The sequence below is a fragment of the Colossoma macropomum genome, unplaced genomic scaffold, assembly GCF_904425465.1.
Source record: "Colossoma macropomum unplaced genomic scaffold, Colossoma_macropomum, whole genome shotgun sequence".
NCBI lineage: Eukaryota > Metazoa > Chordata > Actinopteri > Characiformes > Serrasalmidae > Colossoma > Colossoma macropomum.
Window position 1 is genome coordinate 21,985,104 of NW_023494798.1, and position 20,337 is coordinate 22,005,440.

The 20,337-nt window shown below is 38.2% G+C and overlaps 1 protein-coding gene across 1 annotated transcript; it reads left to right on the forward strand.

The window, feature by feature from the left end:
- The first annotated feature begins 8,666 nt into the window (after nucleotides 1-8,666).
- On the forward strand, nucleotides 8,667-18,738 carry utp15 (UTP15 small subunit processome component). The gene is made up of 13 exons (XM_036585155.1): nucleotides 8,667-8,805; nucleotides 10,235-10,361; nucleotides 10,445-10,537; nucleotides 11,247-11,431; nucleotides 11,595-11,773; nucleotides 13,749-13,874; nucleotides 14,249-14,384; nucleotides 14,551-14,632; nucleotides 14,749-14,904; nucleotides 15,017-15,118; nucleotides 16,129-16,262; nucleotides 16,408-16,466; nucleotides 18,330-18,738. The coding sequence occupies exons 2-13, from the start codon at nucleotides 10,272-10,274 to the stop codon at nucleotides 18,542-18,544; spliced, it is 1,557 nt and encodes a 518-aa protein (XP_036441048.1). The 5' UTR covers nucleotides 8,667-8,805; nucleotides 10,235-10,271; the 3' UTR covers nucleotides 18,545-18,738.
- Nucleotides 18,739-20,337: the final 1,599 nt, after the last annotated feature.

Consider the following 20,337-nt stretch of genomic DNA (forward strand, 5'->3'; position numbering starts at 1 on the left):
TTATGCCCCAAAAGCTCCTCACTTCCACACCTCCACACCTCCCCCAGCGCGGGGGCTGCGCTGATTTCCCCGTGTGCGATGACATAAGCGCTAACACTCAGCGCCCTAATAACCCTTAATAAAAACTATACGCAGAAACTCGATGACTTTTCAGCACGTGGAACGAAAGCCGCGAGAGTCTGTTTCGCTCGATGTGTTTCTGAAAGTTACAAGAAAATGTCCTCAGCGTGTCCACGTGCACTGGACGCAGCATGTCGCTCTCATGAGCTGCACTGTTGGCTATTTTGTGTTAAAAAAAAGTCTTTATTGTTTTAATTCTTTCAATTCTACAGCATTTCTCCATTTTCATTATTAATCATTCCTTTTTTCTTGGTCTTTTGTGTCTTTGTTTTGATGCTTTCCTTATTTCTTCATCTTATTCCCCAGTAAAATGGTGAATGGCTCTTTTCATGTGGTTTCAGAGGAACAAGTAGCTTCCCTCTAAGTTCTGTGAAAAAAATAATGAAGATCTCAATATCAAATACAAGACACAGCAGAGCACTTACACACACTCCATTAGTGCTCAGCAAATGTGAAGAATGAAGAAATGAGAACATGACCAAAAAAAAAGAAAAAACAGAGATGAGGAGACAGAGAATGCACAAAATAGCATTTCAAGTGCTTATTGAGGTTTGGAGACTTATTTTTTTGGGTTGTTAATCATTTACTTAGCCTACACAATAGCCTGTGGCCATTCAGTCTTTCATGAAACAACTTGAACCACTGAAATCTTCTCTTTTTTTTTCTCTAAAAAGTGTTAGCAAGAAGGTTAGTCTTTCCCCTGCTAAAGAGGAATTCCAATTAAGCGTACGTTGAATGTGTGTGGGACAGTTCCTCTGTTCGTTTATCTCACGTCTGCGCTTTTCCCCTCTATGTTCTTTAAATATATGTATGAAAGAAACCTAACAGAAGATGGTGAGAGGTGATAAGGACAGTGATAAACTGTGGTAGATACAGTGTATGTATTTCCGCCACACTGACTTTGCTTTGCAAATGAGCCGAGGCCCTAATTTAAGCATAAAGACGGGGGGGGGACCCAGCCCCAATGGACTTTCCAGCTGTACCATTGGCTGAAAGGTGTGTTAACGGGCCCATTGTCCATGAGAATCGACATATTGATTCGTGTGACTGGATGTGAGAGCGAGTGTACCTGAAGAATACAGAAGACCCTTTATTAACCCTCACTTACATCATTTTGGCAGATCCCTATCGAGGTCAAACGCACAAACATACAGCAAAATCATTAGTGTTACGTTGAAGGGATCTTCCATCATTTTTGGGACAATAACATATTTCATTAGAAAAGGCACCTCTCCCTGCCTGGTCTAAATCTAAAACTTTACCGAACAGCACATAGACCCTCTGTGAATACTAACGAAAGATATACTCAGTCCTATTATTGTTTAAAAAACTAAGATCGTAAATACGTGATTTTCCGGATCAGAAATGAATAAGCACAATTGAAACATGTCATCTCTGTCAAAAAAGGTTTTATTCCAAGCCATTTTTGAGCATTCTCATTGGTCCATTCATTCTGAAATGTTCACACAATGTAAAGGGCAGCTACTGTGTTCAAATGATAAAAAAGAAAAATAATATGTAACAATATATTAGCTTTTTGGCATTAATTTTATTAATAAACACATATGCTTTGAGTCAACCATTTCTCTCAGTTTCTTCTTGTGGAGCTTCTTTAACCCCTTAAAATCTCTGGCTTATTACATACTAAGGCTTTTTATTCAGTAATCAGAGACACTTTAGTGCAAACTGGCTGGGCTATTCTTACATTGTAGAGGTATGTAATAAAACATTGGGCCTGCTGGTGCGCTGTGGCCAAGGGGTTAAACATGTTTAAGTAGAACGTGCTTTAGGTCACCCTTTTGTATTCCCATAAGATCATCATCTATGAATTTTCACAGCAGTTGGACAGCTATGTCTCAAGATTCATTATAAATAATGATTTTGTACCATGAACGTAACTTTTTTCATCCTAAGTGTTTTTGTTTACTGAGTTGTGTGTGTAAGTCACAAAATTCACAGTACACCAATTTTTTTCTATTGTGACAGTGAACTTTTTTACAATATGTAAATTATTATTTTGTTGATTTCAGGAGCCAAGATATCCATGATGTGAATCACGTGAAAAAGTTACTGCCTCCTTAAAATTAATAACTTGTTTCATGACCTTTAGCAGCAATAAATCCAATCAGCATTTCCTATAATTTCCTATAATCAGACTTTCACTTTGCTGTGGTGGAATATAAGGCCAGAACTGCCTTATTGGTAGGTTTTCAACTAAGGATTTGAACATTGCTCAGTTAAAATAAAACATTTTGTTTCATTTTTCATTCAGATGTGGATTTTGTGTTTTGCTCTATGGCAGATATAAAGGCACGTATGTTGTCCAAAAATCAGTGAAACATACCCTGAATAGCTTAGAGATTCTCCGGCTGTCTTTTTTGTGCAAATGTGAGAATTGAGGTTTCTTTGTTGACAATGTTCTCTGCCTTGCTGCTCTTCCACGAATGCCTTTTTTGTCCAGTCCCTTTCTTACTCTGGAATCGTGAACCTTAGTTGAGTGCCAGAGAGACCTGCAGTTCCTTGAATGCTCTCTTGGAACTTTGATGACTTCCTAGATGATTTCCACTTTGCCCTATGGGGACTTTTGGTAGGCCAGACACTACTAAGAAGAATCAGCAGTGTTCCTAGGGTTCTCAGTTTGTAGTAATCGCTCTCACTGAGGTTTGGTGATGTCCTAGAACCTTAAATATGTTTTTGGAATCCTTTCCAGACTGAGATATTTCAACCGCTTCCTTCTCCTCATTTCATTTGGATATTCTTTTGACCATGGCCTAATGTGCTTGTAAAAACTTTATAGCAGCAATATCACTTTGATGGTAAACTTCAATATGAGTGAGGTTTACACTGGTCTATGCTGGCCAGTTTTAAGCCTGGCTGTGTTCAATCAGCTGAATTTCATTATCAACTGAATTTGGTTCATTTATTGCTCAGGTTTTTCACATTGGTGTTGGATAACTATACTTCTTAAACATTCAAGAGATGTGCTTTGTTTGGTAGGGTTATCTTTGTCCAATATTGGATTATTTGTTTCAAGTCTAAAAGCAGATACTGTGAAAAATTATTAGAGGAAATCAGGAAGAGGGAAAAACTTTTTTCATGACACATCATTACTTTAATCACTCTCTCTTTTCATTTCACAGTGAGAGCTGGCCTTGATAAAGCCTCCAAACAGCAGGATTAGGTTTGAACTAAACCATGCAATGAAACAAAGAGACAATCACTACAAAAAAAAAGTAAAACTACTGATTTTTATTTAGTTTGTGCTGATTACTGATCTACTTCATCTGGTTCTAACAACATAAAACATCATTGAATTAACTGTGTTTGTGTCAACTTATGGGACTCCTTTAGCAAGTTTACCCAACTTCTGAGTACACTCTCAGAAAAAAGGTACATCACTGCGACAGAACCCCTCTTGTCACTGGGGTGGTTCTCTCAAGGGGACATCTAAGTACCTTTGGTCAGGGGACATAATTGTGCCAAAATCCATTGAAGTGATATTTTCTAAGTTGTACTGACTCCACAAACCCCGTCTTGTCTCCACACTTTTTATTTTATTGTTCTGTTTTAAAACATTACGTTATGAAAAGATACAAATATGTTTTCACCTGGGGTACAAAATTGGACCTTAAAACCACTGTTGTACCTTTCAGGGTACATTTACAGTGTTTGTACCTTGATGAACAAAGAATGTTTCTGCAAAGAACCTTTATTTCTAACAGTGTAGGGTAAGCTGTAACAATTGCACTTGCCAAGTTCTGTTGAATTGTCCACAAACAATGGGTGCTCAAAACAAAGTAGCAGAGAATTGTAGGGTGCTTGTATGAAAATGAAATTAATTTAGTGTGCACAAATATTTTTTAAATGATTTATTATAAATCAAAATGTGCACCTCTCTGGCCTACTTCTGTGATTTCTCTGCTCAAACCTGATTAAACTCATCAGTTAATTACCACATTGTAAACCTAAATAGGTTGACTTAAAAAACATGCAAACTTACTACTTATTTACTTACTTTCAAAATAAAGTTACTTAATAAGTTCAACATTTACTAACTTTATATTTGAGTTAGGCGTATTTTCTATTTTTCAGTGATCCACACATCTACAGTGAGTGAGGTTAACCTAAACAGCCCAATCATTTTAAATAGTTTCAGTTAAGCTGGCAGTACTCTACTTTTTAAAGTTTTCTCTCAATATAGTTCACTTGAATCAGCCTAGTTAGGTTAGCCTCTCATTTAATCGCACTTTGCTGCAAATAGGGTGTGGAATGCACTGGTATCAGCTATGTATTATTTTAAATGGATTGTTTCATACAGTAATGAACAAACAGCTACATATCCACTTGCTGCTTACAGTCTTATCCATCTCTTCAGACTGTAATGAAGAAATAAATAATACAAGAGGCTCCAATTTCTGAAATCTCAACTGGCTTTATGCATCTTTCTTTGCCATTCTGTTTAGAAACTGCTTGGGGCTGGTATTCACCAACTGAGTGTTCCTGGCTATAGTGTGAACTGATAAACCTGAGCACAAAACACCATTATGGTGAGAATAACAAAAACATGTAACATGAATCTATTGTAATATTTTAGCATGAGAATGTGTTATGACACACTGTTAGTTAACAGAAACCAACAAAACTGCTACGAATGCTAAGAAGCTGTTTGGGCTAAAGACTCTTTAGTCTGTAAGACTTACCCAAATGAACTGATCTGATAGATTTACTTAAGTATCTAAGGATTAGACAAGAAACGTTACTAGATTTGTAAGTTTACCAGATGAGAAAAGTAAACCAAAAAAAGTGCAGTTGTTACATTTTACAGTGCAGGTTTTATTAGATTTGTTAGTGCAGGAAAACGTCCCAAACTGTGTTGGGTGGATCCAAATCAAGTACCACTGATCTAGGACACTGCAGAATCCATACCTCACTCAATCATCACAGGGTCTCTTTGTTCTGAAGCAGCAAACTAGACAAAGTTCTTTGTCTTTGCTTTCTACCATATACAGGCAGGGTTGGGCAAAATACTTTAAGAAGTAGTGATGGCTGAATACTGAATACACTGTTCTAAATATATTCAGTAATGTATTCCAATACATTTGGAATGTATTCCAAATCTTGAAATGGCACATTGGAAATCTTTTTTTTTAATTCACACAGTTTCTCACTGTTACTGGTTGTCAGTTTTATTAATGTAATTATTCTGTTTCTCAAAATACATTTCATGAAAAATCACTTATCATTGAAGGAGTTTTTCCCCATAATTGCTTGCTTCAGTCCACTGCTGCTCCCACAATTCCACAAGTGGGAGTCCAGTAGAACACAGATGCTAAACTTATCACCCACAAACATGTTCACTACTGACCGTTTGACCATCCCTCAAAAGAGCTCAGTAATGCTGAGGTTAACCACTTAACATTCCAGGCCTATTACATACGAAGACTGATTATTCATTAATTAGAGGGACTTCAGTGCAAACTAATGGAGCTTTTCAAAGGTTATAAAAGTGAGTAATAAAACTTTGGGCCTGTCAGCAGGCCCATGGCTTGGTGAGGGGTTAATAACTGATCATCACATTGATTTATTAGTCTACTCAGGCTTTAATAGGAACTTTAGTTTGTAAAGAAGCTGTTAATTGATGTCCTCTTTAGTGTTTGTCTAATGAGCATGTTTGCTACATGCCTTAAGAATAGTCAGTAAACAAGCATTGATGCTGTTTCTTCTAAAGATGGTATGTATTTTTTAGATTCTTTTAGAAGTAACTCGGACTGAATACGACACTTAGTTTCTGTATTCTGGATACATATTCTCAGTACTTGTACTCTGTTACATCTTAATCTGTACACAGGCATCATTTACACTGGGGATGATGGGGACACCTGCCCACCACTCAGTGCCTCATTTCATTCATCAGTAACTGCTACAAAACAGAACCTAGCGGATCAGTGAAATTAGCCTTGCGTCAATATATTGTTACAATGTCAAGCTTGTAGTAATAGAAGAACCCTTTTGGGTGCTATATAGAACATTTTCAAAAAGATTCTATATAGTGCCATTTACAGCACATTCTCTATCAATCTGAAGAACGCCTTCATGATGCAAAGTACCCTTTAATCATGCAAAGGGTTCTTTAAGTGTTCAAGGTTCTATATTCAACCATTTTCTTTGGTAAAAACCCTTGAAGATCTTTTTTAAGACTGCAATGTTGAAAGCATAAGTAAATTAGGTTCACTCTGTAGCTAGCTAGCCTAGCTTGTTAATTTTTTTTTGTTTTATTTATTTATTTTTTTAACTTTGGAGTATTTAGAGCGTCCTTGCCTCCGGCTACCTCCTCAACTGGTTGTGACAGCTGTGCCCGGCTCTACCAGAAGAAAATACAATAATAAAAATCAAATGTCTAATTCTTTTTTGTCATGTTGAGAAACGTAAGGCTGTGATTCATTTATTATATAAATCCATCATTATGGTTTAACAAGAAGCACTAGTAAAGAAAGACAGGCTTTGTGTTTTTCTTTAATCTTACAGAAAACACACTGAATGGCTTTGTGTGTGGTTAGTAATCCGCTATTTTTAAGGAATGGTTAGGCAAAAAAATCTAATTTACACAATTTTCCAGTTTTCCCCATATCAGCCAAGACATATTTGGTGTCCGAAATCTGCAGGTTATTTTAGTGTGGAAGCTACAAGGGTAATGTTGCTAACAAACACTAGAAGTCAATAGTCACCCAAATCTTCTCCGTTAATACAGCCCCAAAATGTCTCACTCAAACTGCATCCAGCTTTTTATCAGGGTTGTGCAGATGTATTGATGTGATTTAAGACACAGTATCACTTACTGTAAAGTATAAAAATGAGCAAAACTTCACTGTGCATGCACATCCTGCAAGAACTGGATATTAAACATTACTTTCACAATTTCTGTTTTTTCTTATACATAACTTTTTCATCTTGAGTTTTCCAACTGAAGATATAAGTTCATGAATAGAAACAAATCCCAAGTGTAATCTACAGTCATTATGTCAGTGTGACACTTGACTGAAGAGAGCTGGAGAGTCAAAATTTTTGTTCATGTTTATATTTCACAAGTTAAACTTTGACCTAAACCGCATCAACAAGTCTGCACATTCTAATAAAGCTGGATGTGGTTTGAGCAGGTTGAGAGAGGTTTTGGTAATGCATTTACAGAGATTTGAGTTTATATTTATCAAGAAGAAGCAAAGAAGTGAAATTTGGAAACTAAACATGATGTGTGTAGTGGAGGGAGTGGTGTATCAGGTGTGTATGTGTAGGTGTGTGCGTGGGGAAGTTAGTGGTGTGTCAGGTTTGTGTGTGTGTATGTGAAGGTGTGTGTCCACCCCTTCGCTGATCAACTACATCTGGAGTAAGTGGAAAATTGTGTAAAAAATCCTTTAATAGTGGACTGAGGAGCCTCTTGTATGTGTGGTCAGCCCAGCCCCTAAAAAAAGAAAGACGAAATTAAGATTATGATTGTACTGTATGTTTAACTCTGTGTTAACCTGTTTCTCACCACGGTTTATACTTTATTTTTAACCCTGCTAACACACAGTAACTTTAAGACAGGCAAATCAATGACTTTTTAAGTTAAAAAAAATAAATCAGGTACACAATCTTCTCTGTTTAAAGCTTTGTTGTGGTCAGTGAAGTAAACTGCCATCGAGTCTATTTGCATGCATGTTTCGTTTTCTAGGACATCCAGGGCCAGATCCCTAGTGAGTAAGCTGAAGATGACAGTGATGAGGAAAATCTCCTTGAATTGGAAAGAGGAAGAAACCTTGAGATAAGCCCAGACCCAAAAGATGATCTATCTTCATCTAAATGGCACCAGAGAGCAAGGTCAGGTTGGTTTCATTTTGAGCTACATTATGAGCATTTGGAGCTGTATGAATTCACAAAGAATCAGAATATGTGGTGGGCTTGCAAATCCAGGCCTAGTTTCTCAAACACATTTGGGCATTATAATAATGTCAACGAGAGTATTCAACATACTCAAGTACTAGTGGGAAAGCCCCCTTGTATGGTTCCAGGGTTTTGAGCAGTCTTCAAACAATTAGTGATATGCGAAAAAAAACAGGAACTTCAGATTAGATTACTAAAGGGCACCTTCAATTTCTAAGGAATGATGGTTCTACTGTGTACTTAAAAATCTGTGGTTTCTGTGTCATGTGTGTAAAAAGGAGAATTTGAGTCAAAGTTTTGGAGAAACGAAATAAGCGGTATGGTTTAATGATGACCTAAATTTGGCCAAGGCACGCTCTTTCTGCGAGGACACGTAGAAGCGAGAAAAACACCCTGTGTAATTTTTGTGTGATAAAAAACTTAAGACGTTTTCTTAGAAGTTGTTTGTGCTTTCGAGTAAAGAACGCTGTCTAGAGTCAGGGCCATTCGCTGATCTTCAAATAATTCGTATCAGTGCACAGTGATGGTGTATGAGCTGAAGATCAGCGCATTTCCACTCCGTATGATTTTAGTAGCCGTCTACGGACTCGAGCTGTTCAATAAAGTTTCTACAAAACGGAAGTAGCCTATACAATATGGCGGCACCCGTGTGGCCGTAGAAACAACGTGATTTCTTTGCACAGTTAGCAGCTAAAATAAAAAAAACATCCAAAAGTTCAATTCAACCTAGTTTGCATCAGGAGACAACACTTCGGCAGGACTACTCTGGTACATTTTCCTTTCATGTATTCCTCCTCGACATGTTTTTAAAAGATGGATCAGTAAAAGTCAGTCAGTCGCTCGCGGAACCATAATAATCAGAAATGTGGCGATTATTTGAACAGACGACAGCGCTGTTTATAACAGGGAAACATGTACCGATTCTCGGCCGACAAGGCGTTCATATTCTACTCGTTTTGGCTGAAACTGAACTTCTCATTGTGTTATTTGGGCCGGTGTTCTGACGAATTCTGCTGCCTTGTTAAAATGTCCTGACGTTAAAGGTACCGCTCCACATAAACTGGACATACTCTGTTTTTTAAGGTTCTTTAGTTAGTAGAGGGAATGGTTCTGTTTAGAACAATGAGTTCTATATAGGGCTATGTTCTATGTTGTATATGGTTCTATATAAGCACATTTTTGGAAATGGCTCTATACAGCACCAAAAAGAGTTCTTCTATTGTTGCAAGCTTGCCATCGTAACTACCCATAGCAGAACCATTTTGGCTGCTATATAGAACCATACTTAAAAATGTTTTATGTAGAACTTACTCAACACATTCTCTATCAATCTGAAGAACCATTTCACTATTCAGAGATCCATGTAAGCTTGAAATGGTTCCATATAGAACTCATAGTTCTGAATAGAACCATTCCCTTTACTTTATATATTTTAATAGCAAAATCACAGTATCGAAAAATGCTACCAGCATTGTAATGTACAGGTGGGATATTTAACAGTCTAAATCACCCTGTTAGGAAACGTTACCAGCATTAAAAGACTAATTATGATATTTTGATAGCCTAAGACATCTCATCAGAGGCAAGTAGTAATATTAAGCTGACTCTATATTCAAATAACATTTAAAACACAGTAAAAGCTTTAAAGCATTAAGTTATTCTGATGTACTAATGATATGTGCATGCTCACTAGGACCACTTGATGGGTGGGACAAATTGTCAGAACACTGGTGATGTTCTTAGTCTCACTGTGGCCACACATTGGTTCATCTGTACATGTTCATAGTTGTGTTTGTTTTACTGTTATATACTGTTTTACAGCTGTTTCAGTGCCATCTTGTCAAATAGTTCTAGCGTAGTACTTTATATATTAAATGTAGCTCCCTACATATATTTTGTTTTGATTTGATTTGTTTTTGATCGCCCAAAACACCATATCAGATATACACTTATAGTACACCCAAAGTAAGGCTGAAATAACATTAAAAACACAATTATATGCTAAAAAAACAAGGTTACTATAATAATCTAGTAGTAGTAATGACCACAAGAAATTGGTAGGACAAATTGTTAGAACATCTGGCAGCCTCCAGTTCATCTATTAGTCCATTATTAAAGTTCTGTTTTGCAGTATGGCTTTTTAGTCATCTGTCTGTGGTGGATTGTGATTAATTACATGTCCTGTGCTCTTTCATAGATTCATTTAGGTCTCTAAAAGACAGAAGTCAGCAGAGATGGCTTCGTTTAAACCTGTTAAAGTCCAGACGTATCCAAAACTAGGAGAAAGGGTGACTGAGGACACGCTGTACTGGAAAAACTACAAGGTATTCATGAGAAATGTTTTTAATTTCTGTAATAACAGAGTAATTTCTGTAATAAGATGTTTAATACGTTTTCTCCTTCTCAGGCTCCTGTGCAGATAAAAGAGTTCGCCGCTGTAACAAAAATTGAGTTTTCTCCGCTGCCACCTCACAATTACGTAGTCACAGCCTCCACCAGAGTAAGTCAGTCAGTCTGTCCTTCTCCTATACTTTAAACAGGAATGATTAAAAAGAACGGTTTCCGTTATGAAGATAACCTAAACCTTGATTAAAAATAAGATCATACTAACATATCAGGGGTTCCCAATCCTGGTGACCCCATGATCTGCACTTTTTGTGTTTTCCCCTACTCTACACACCTGACCCAGTCCATGAGGAGCTTGTTAATTTGTTAAAGAATTAAGTCAAAGTGTGCATAGTGTGGGTTCACCAGGACTGGGATTTGGAAACCATGGTCTACAGCATTCACCTGGTCACATTGACAGTTTAGCTGTCAGTCAGACATGACTGTTACAGAGGGCTGCTAGTTGTGTCAGGCAGTGAATACGACTTCATACTAATTTTACTCATCTAATAAAGGGGAAGAGCATTTAAGTGCATTCACATGCACCCCTAACTAACTCTCTTACATTTGTGCTGGCTTGACCTCATCCAATACATAAACAACTGATCTTTGCAGTATTGAATATGTGTTGGATGACGGTCAAGCCTGCCACTTGCATGTGCCCTGAACATAGATTAGAAACGGAGAGACGTGCAAAACCACTGTTGAAGCACTTAACAAAAACTTACTTAATACTTGATTATGGCCTTTAATTGGAAGCAATTAAAGGAAAGAAGATGGAAAATCTTAACAGCCCTTTTGCTCTCAAATGTATTTTCTGTCAGATCCAGGTGTACGGACCTCACTCACTGGAACCCGTGCGGACTTTCACTCGTTTCCATGACACAGCATATGGAGGAAGTTTCCGTGGTGATGGAAAGCTGCTAGTAGCAGGGAGTGAAGAGGGGCTCATCCGACTCTTTGACACTGGCGGCCGTGTAGCTCTCCGACAGTTTACAGGGCACTCTAAGTATGTTTGAGTGAGAGTGTGTGTGCGTGTGTGAGAGAGAGAGAGAGAGAGAGAACATGAGAAGATGAGAGGTGTTTGTTTTACTGTAGAGAAAAATTCAGATGTGAGATGGCAGTTATTACACCTGACTGTTGACAATGTTGTGGGTGTCTCTTCTGCTCAGGGCGGTGCATGTGACGTCATTCCTCTCTGATGGCTATCGGGTGTTGTCTGGCTCTGATGATTTGTCGTGTCGTGTGTGGGACGTGGCCAGTGGCACCGAGATGAACTCTTACACTGAACACACTGACTACATCAGAGCTGCTGCTGCCAGCAAACTCAACCCAGATCTCTATGTCACAGGTATTTCTGCTACACCTCACTACACCTCACCTACACTATCATTCTCACTTATTTATATGTCATGTTGATGTTACTGGTAATTGTTTTGAAAATGTTTTATTTAGGGTGCATTTACATTTGTAGTTTGGTTCCCTCAGTCTGGACCAAAGCATACAATGGTACATTGTTGCATTTCAGTTCTGGTTTGCTTAGCATTGGCACTCACTTATTTGACGTCATACTAAAGATGGAAACAAGAATCACAAGTGATCGGACAGATTTTGTGAAGCACATTTAAGCATTTGAACAAAAGGGCAGTGTGTTATTACATCTAACATCATGGATATAATTTGGTCGTAGGTGCATGATATTATTTATAAATTCTAAATATATAAATTAACTTGAGGGTTCTGTTGCTTTTAAACAGCAGTTCTGTTCTTTAATAGCTTGTATTAAAGCCTTTGCTTTAATATCAGCAATTTCTTCAGGGAAAAAAAGCTGCATCTGTTTGGGTTACGGGTAGCGCAGTAAAGTTTTATACTGTGCATTACCTGAATATACCTTCTTTCTTGATTTCTCAGAAATAAATGTCCAAAAATGATCAAACTACATTTTCTCACTCCTAAAACACAGAATACATTACACCCAAAAATATTTTTAAAAATGTCTTTCGTTAAATTTCACTGAACAAAATTGCGGATCACCAACGCTTTAGTCAAAAGAAAATCAAAATCGTAAGTTTGATTCCCAGTGATGTCACTGCCATCCGTGGCCGGGAGTCCAAAAGAGTAGAATTGGTCTTGCTCTCTATGGTTGGGTACGATGGCCCTCCCTCTCTGCCATCCCTCAGCACAGTGCTAGCCAAAAATGCATTGGCTTGACACGACTGGGAGGAATCTCATGCTAGTCTTCATGCTCCCAGCATTGGTAGGATGTACGTTACAGCAGAGAAAGTTGAATATCCAATAAATCTCCAATATAAAACCAATTTTACCACACTGTCACATATAAAAAGGTTTAACTTTTAGGTTAAGATCAGCTTTTTCAATGCTTCAGTACTTCCAAGATTAACCTGATCTTTTCGTTCCAGTCAGTCTGTAAAGCATTTCACAGCCCATCTTGTTTGCTGAATTGCATTCTGTTTGTTTCTGGCTAATTTGAATAATTGTTCTGCCCTCACAGTAGAAACATCGTTACTTAGAAACCGGTGCACAACGGAAGGAGACAGTTGTTATGAAAAACAACTCTATCATTGGCTAGAATCTGATAGTGCTCTTGTGTAATTTCTGACAATAACTGCAGTGATATTCAATAAGGTGTTATCTGGCTTAACTGAGCTTATAGGTCTTATCTATATCCTCTTTTATCTGTGGCTTGTGATAACCTAATGCAATATGTCATGAGAAGTTCTGCGTTAACATGGTTTCCCACAAAGCCAAGTCGGGGAAATCACTGTGAAAAACCACTGCTACAAGCGTCTTAGGATGTGCGCAAATAATGTATAATGTAATTGATCTGTGTATGTCAAGTATTTTACAATGATTTCAAAGGTGCCTCTACCTCGTTTTAAAACCAAAACTTTCCATTCTATAATTAGCAATTCAGGGTTCATGAAAAGATGATAAAGGCATCCATGTATCAAAACAGCATCAGAAATTCATCTGTTGTAGAAACAAAGGCGGGTGTGTGGAGAAGAGATGGCAGTTCATTCTGGTCCATTTAAATGTAGAGACCGACCTTCTATGCTTATTTTGTGCACACCAGGGTTCTAATGGCAATGTTCACTTGTTCCAACAAACCACACTATTAGAGCATTCACACCAGGGTTCATTTCAGTCAAACCAAACCTACCAAATGAGAACATGCTCTTGAAGTTCTCTACATTTTAAGACTGTTGCAAACTTGCGAAGATGTTGAAACATAAGTATTAAGTATTTTGCATATATTTGTCTTTAAATGTTTGATCTATGTTGCTTTTTGTTGTTCTCCATAACAGGTTCTTATGACCACACGGTGAAATTGTTTGATGTGCGAGTAGGAGGCAGTGTAATGACCATGCAACATGGTCATCCTGTGGAGAGTGTTCTGCTTTACCCTTCAGAAGCCCTGTTGGTGTCCACAGGTAATCACTCACACATATACATACACACACACACACACACACACACACACTATCTAAGCCACTTATCCCCCTGGGTCGTGGGGGGTACTGGAGCCTATCCCAGTGGTCATTGGCTTGGAAGGCAGGAAACACCCTGGACAGGTCTCCAGTCCATTACAGGGCAGACACACAGACACATACATTCAACATGCTTAATTTCATATTTACTTATGGCTTCCTGTAGCGCTTTAAATCATAACTGACCACTGTACTCTGCAACAGCACAGCAGATGATATGACAATAAAACAATTCATTGGTGTTTTCTGGCTGCGCCCTGGAGACTGTGCTCTGTGCCTGTAGTCATAGTAGTGCATGTGGCTCATGTCTTGAACAGGAGGACGGTATGTGAAAGTTTGGGACTTGTTGAAAGGAGGACAGCAGCTTGTTTCTCTGAAGAATCATCATAAAACAGTCACATGTGCGTGTCTAAGCACCACAGACAACAAACTACTCACAGGCTCACTTGACAGGTGCGTTTTGCTCACATCTTGCTCTGTAGAGCAGCTTGTTTGTTTGTTTAATTCATCATAATTGTCTTTGATTGATAAATAGTGGTAATTATAGTACTAATATAAACATAGCGTTACTAACAAAGCAGACCACTGAAACTTTTGCCTCATTTTTTCTTTTGTACAGGCATGTGAAGGTCTATAATTCCTCTTACAAAGTTGTTCATAACTTTGACTATGCAACTTCCATCCTTAGCCTGGCTGTTGCGGTAAGTAATGCGCTGTGAATACTCAAACAACTCCACAAGCTAAGCTTACAATAATTGGTGCAGCTTAAAGACTGTCTTTATAGTCACTAATGAAGTTTTCGTGTGTGTGCTTCTAGCCTGATGATAAGGTGATTGCTGTTGGGATGACAAATGGTGTGTTAAGTGTCAGACACAGGAAACACACCGAAGACAAACAGGAAGTACTTGGTAAAAGGAGGCGTAGTCCAGCATATCGGGTGTTCATCAAGGGGAAAAACTACATCCCTAAACAGGTACTGTGATTGGATTCGTGCTCAGTGTCCAGACTGTCATACTGTTTTTGTGATTTAAAAATGCACTACTTTTGAGTGACTTTTCTTTTCTCTCCCACTCATCACCTCTCAGGACGATTTCTTGGTCAGTAAAACAGTCAAACAGCATCTACAGAAACATGATAGACAGCTGAAGAGCTTCCAGGTGTCTAAAGCACTAGATACAGCACTAGAGGCAAGTACATGCACATGAAAAACACATACACACTGTGCTCTCAATCCTAGTTATTTGTCTAGTGTAGGGCTGCCCAAAATGTGGCCCACAAGAAGACATTTGATTTTGCCCCTCACAAAATTAAGTTATCCTAACCCTCAAAGGTTACCTCACCAAATGTGACAACAAATATATTTTGGTACTCTATATAACTTAAATTCATATTTTCCTTTTCAATTGTATTCATGAAGTGCACTATATGGACAAAAGTATTTGGACACCCCTCCTATTTATGGAGTTCAAGTGTTTCAGCCACACCTATTGCTCACAGATGTGTAAATCAAATCAAATCAAATCAAAATCAAGCATATGGCCATACATTCTCCGTAGACAAACACTGGCAGTAGAATGTGTAATACTGCAGAGCTTAGTGGCTTTAAATATGGCACTGTCACAGGATGCCACCTTTGCTACAAGTCAGTTAGAGAAGTTTCTGCCCTGTTTATATGTGCTATAAATGTGAACTGAAAGTATCTAGGAGCAACAACAGCTCAGCCACAAAGCGGTAGACCACGCAAACTCACAGAGTGGGGCCCATGAGTGCTGAAGCACATAGCATGAAAAAAGGCCTCTCCTCTTTTGCTTTAATCACTGCAGAGTTCCAAATTGTAGTAACAAAATATAGTGTAATGTGAAATTTTTTAAAAATGTTATTTGAAACCTACCCGTATTTGTATATTGTTTTGTTGGCCCTCGGCCCACAACAAACATTGCACTTTGGCCCCAGTAACAAAGTTTTCAGATGCTTCTTAATGCCTTTGATGGAAATGCTATCTGGCCAAATTGTGTTTGGGCTTTTTTGTGAACTTTAAAATGTCTGTAATTACAGTTTTTACGTTTGGATGAATATGGCATATGACTCACTTTGAATCTTATGAGCAGTGAGATTAATATTTTAAAAAACCCAGTGATTAATTGTGAGGTTTGATGAAGTAAGGGAATCAAAGATGATAAGAATGTTGTGTTTCCAGACATGGAGACGGTTCAGTAAACCCGAAGTGACGGTAGCAGTGATGATGGAGCTGAACCGCAGAGGAACACTGAAGAACGCTCTTGCGGGACGAGATGAGCAGAGTTTAACCATACTGCTCAATTTCCTCATCAAGTACGTGTATGCACACACAACCACATCCATGCAAGGGAAATGACACATGAGTATATTCATATCAATACTGTATTCATCCTCTGTGTTTCTCTAAATGTGGTGCAATACTTGGTCACAGTAATAAACTAATGACCTGCTCCTTCAGGCACATGACAGATACACGGTTCTCCCGCGTGTTGCTGATGGTAGCGGACATGGTCATTGGTGAGTGTCCTGTTTTCTGTGTCTGAGTGCCGTGTCTATGTATAAAACTTCCTGTGCCCACCATAACTACTCTTGCTATTTCATTCAATTGCACACTTACTGGTCATTTGACACACCTACACCATTGGTACACCATGTAGGTGTACTTTGATATTTTTTCAAGCAGTTTCTTAGTCATTCTCCAGCCCTTTGATAGGTGGTCAGTTTATGAAAGTGGCTAGGAAATTGTGCAGCAACTGATGGGCTATAGCAACTGTATACCTATGGAGTGCATCTATATAGTAGGTGTACCTGATTAAAGGGATTGTTCAGTAAAAAGTCAAATTATACAATGTTCCAGGTTCCTCAGATGTAGTCAATCAGCCAAGACATGCTTGGTATTCAAATTTTGCTTCTAGTTCAGCACTGGTGCTACAAGGCTAATGTCGCTTTCAAACAGTAAGCTAGTGGTCAGCCAAATCTTTTTCATAAATACATCCCAAAAACCCTCAAACCGCATCCAGGGTTTCATCAAGGTCTCACACAATATGACTCACTGTGAAGTATGAAAATGAAGAAAACTTCTCTTGGTAGCTAAACACTGCAGGCAGCCACTTTAGATAACAGGTGTTTGGCTGAATTCAATTTTATCCACAGAATCTGACTCCTTATTTGTGTGCACATGTCATACAAGCAGATGGACACTACAGATTATGTTTGTGATTTCCTTTGTGTTTGTTTTTATACGGATCATTCTACCAAATTGGTTCAAAGCCAGAGTTCACTATGCATTTGACTTTTAACTGACTTTCCTTTTGCTTTGAGTGATCTTGTATCCTAATTGTATAAAAAACCAATGACTGAATATTCTATTTTGTCAAGACTTTACCAAGTGTTTCATCAGTTACAATTTTGGCTAAGTTTGAGCATAACTCAAAATCGGTACCCAGTGCAGGTCTTGCAAACACAGCGTTGAACAGTTGTGTATATATAAAATCATAATTAAAAAAACAAATTTAAACACATTAAAAAACAAATGGATTAAACTGCTCACCATGTGATCATGGGGGACAGGGATGCAGTCTCACTTCCTCCTCTAAAATTCAGGGGTGTTGCTTAAATAGGGTTCCGCCTATGATTTTCAAACTCTGTGTATTTCAGTGGTGACATGAAAACACAGGACAGCATTTTTTTTTTTTAAAGTTGAAGGTGAAATTTGGGGGTTTGGGTTTGGGACAGCCACCTCCTGGAAGAAGGTGTACACTCTAAAGGATTTGTATACGATTTGGTATATATTTAGCTTAGTAATATCTCAATGAATACCTTGGGTTTAAATAGATCATAACATAAGCCTTGTAAATATCTAAGGCCTAAATACTTAATTTTATTTTTATTCTTCTGTGGGACTGCAGTTTGAACTAATTTGGTCCATAAATAACAGTTAATCTTAATTTTTAAAGCGAAGATATGTTTATAAATAGAAACAGAAATTGTGAGCATAATCTAGGATCCATATGCCTGTATTTTTTGTTGTTTGTTGTGTGTTGTGTTCTAACCCATGTTGCCAAGTCTGAGTGACCTTAATGAAGAGCTGGATGCAATCTGAGCAAATTGAGAGAAGTGTTTTATTTTGGTGACTATTGACTTGTATTTGTTAACAATGTAATTCTTGAAGCCTCTGTGCTAAACTAAAGAAGAAAAATTTGAATATCAAACATGGTTTGGCTGATGGATTACATCTGGGGTAAGTGGAAAATTTTGCTGATGTTTCACCAATCCATTCCTTTAAATGGCCAGTGAGTGTAGATACGAGGTAGGAGGCTTGATAGGACCCACTCTTTGTTGTTCTGGACCCCTGAATTTAACAAGGCTTTGTCTGTCTAGATCTGTATCATCAGGTGGTCCCACAGTCCCCTGTTGTCGAGCGACTACTGCAGCGTCTGATGGAGCTTCTGGGTCGTGAAGCAGAGCTTCAGCAGGAGCTTCTGCAGGTACTGGGAATTATGGACACCCTCTTTGCCTCATTGACCCCACGAAAAGAGGTGACTGGCCCTGCGGCCCCACCCATCATGCAGGGGTCACAACTACAGGCTGCCTGACATGGACTATGAGCATCTTGATGTGGTCATGGGACCCGAAAAACAAAACTGGACTTAAAGGAAGACAAGTTGGCTAACCCACAAACTAGGTCTTAAGGCCAGGCATTTTGTGACTTGTGTCTGAAAACAGCATCAGGGAACGATCACGGTGTCAGTTTACCTGTATTTTATATGTGCATATATAAAAATTTATTATGAAACATGTTGTTTGAGTTTTTTCTTCAATCTCTAATGACCTTATTCCATCTTAGTGAAAAAAGACTTCAAGCTGCCTCAGACTTTGTGTGCAGTAGTTGTATATTGAGGTTGTGCTTTAATGTTTTCTCTGGAAGCCCAAAGAAGCATAATGGGCCTGCCTGGGTGTGACTTCCTAAATGCCTTGTAGGTTACCAACATCTGTTTGTTTGTTTATTTATTTATTTATTTACTTATTTAGCTTCTGCTGATGTCTGTTTTATACTACAGAGATTTTCCCACAAACACACGAACAGTGAGTTCCTTTTTATTCAACTTTATCTTGTAAAACAAGTTTCCTTTAATGCACATTAAACATGCATGTGTTTTGTAACATGCCAGTGATTATAAATTCTCCAATAGAGTAAAAGGCCTTCTCTCATTCAAATGTCTTGGGAGACATTGAGACAAGACTAACTTGCTGAGGAAGAGTACTGTACTACTTTTAGCGTGTACAAGTAACTAAAGGAGTGCAGAATGCATTTGACAAAACAATATCTGGATATTCAGCACAACCCTTAGCACTGTTTGGTATCATGCTTGAATAATAGACAGTAGCTTGACGAGAGTAGCAAAAGAGAATAATCATAGAGATGTGTGTAGGCCCAAAGGAGGAAACACTGCACCCAAATAGAGGAAATGAAAGTCAAGTCATGAATTTCTGTCCTTGCCTAATCAAGTTTCGATGAAATTAATGTCTATGAATGAGGGCACCGTGGCAGAAATTGAAACTGAAGAGATCTGGTGATTACTGCTGAAACAAAAGATATATTGTTTTAAAAATGGTGAAGTCACACACGCACCAAGCAGTTCATTAGGAGCGCCTCCTTGCTTCTACACTCATTGTCAAATTTATCACCTCACCTCAACACCTCAGTGTCACTGCTGAACTAAGAATTGTCCACCAACCAAAAATATCCAGGCAACGGCGTCCCGTGTCCACTGATGAAGAACTAGAGGATGACTTACACAAATTGTGCAGCAACGTATGAGCTATCATTTACACCTACAAAGTGGACCAACAAGGTAGGAGTGTCTAAGAGTTTGGACAGTAAGTGGGCACAGTGTTTGAAAACTCCACCAGTGGTGGTGGTGTGTTAGTGTGTGTTGTGCTGGTACGAGTGGATCAGACACAGCAGTGCTGCAGGGTAAAAGGGCACCTATATAGTAAGTGGAGCTGATAAAATGGACAATGAGCATGGAAACAAGGAGGTGGTCATAATGTTATGCCTGATCGGTGTGTGTATATATATATATATATATATATATATATATATATATATATATATATAATGTATATATATACTTTGACTGCCCTATACTAGAAAAAAGATGAAATATTCAGAAAACATCTTAAACAGATGATGCAATCATGCTTGGATATAAAAATAGCATGCAGGAAAGGCCTCGTGCTTTACAAGCAAGAATGATTAAGGCTCATCACTTTGCCAAAAATGCTATAGCAAAAAATCCAGCAGTTTAAAAATAATGTTCCTCAGCCAGATATTGCAAGGCATTTCACCTTCTATAGTGCATTATGTCATCAAAAGATTCAGGAA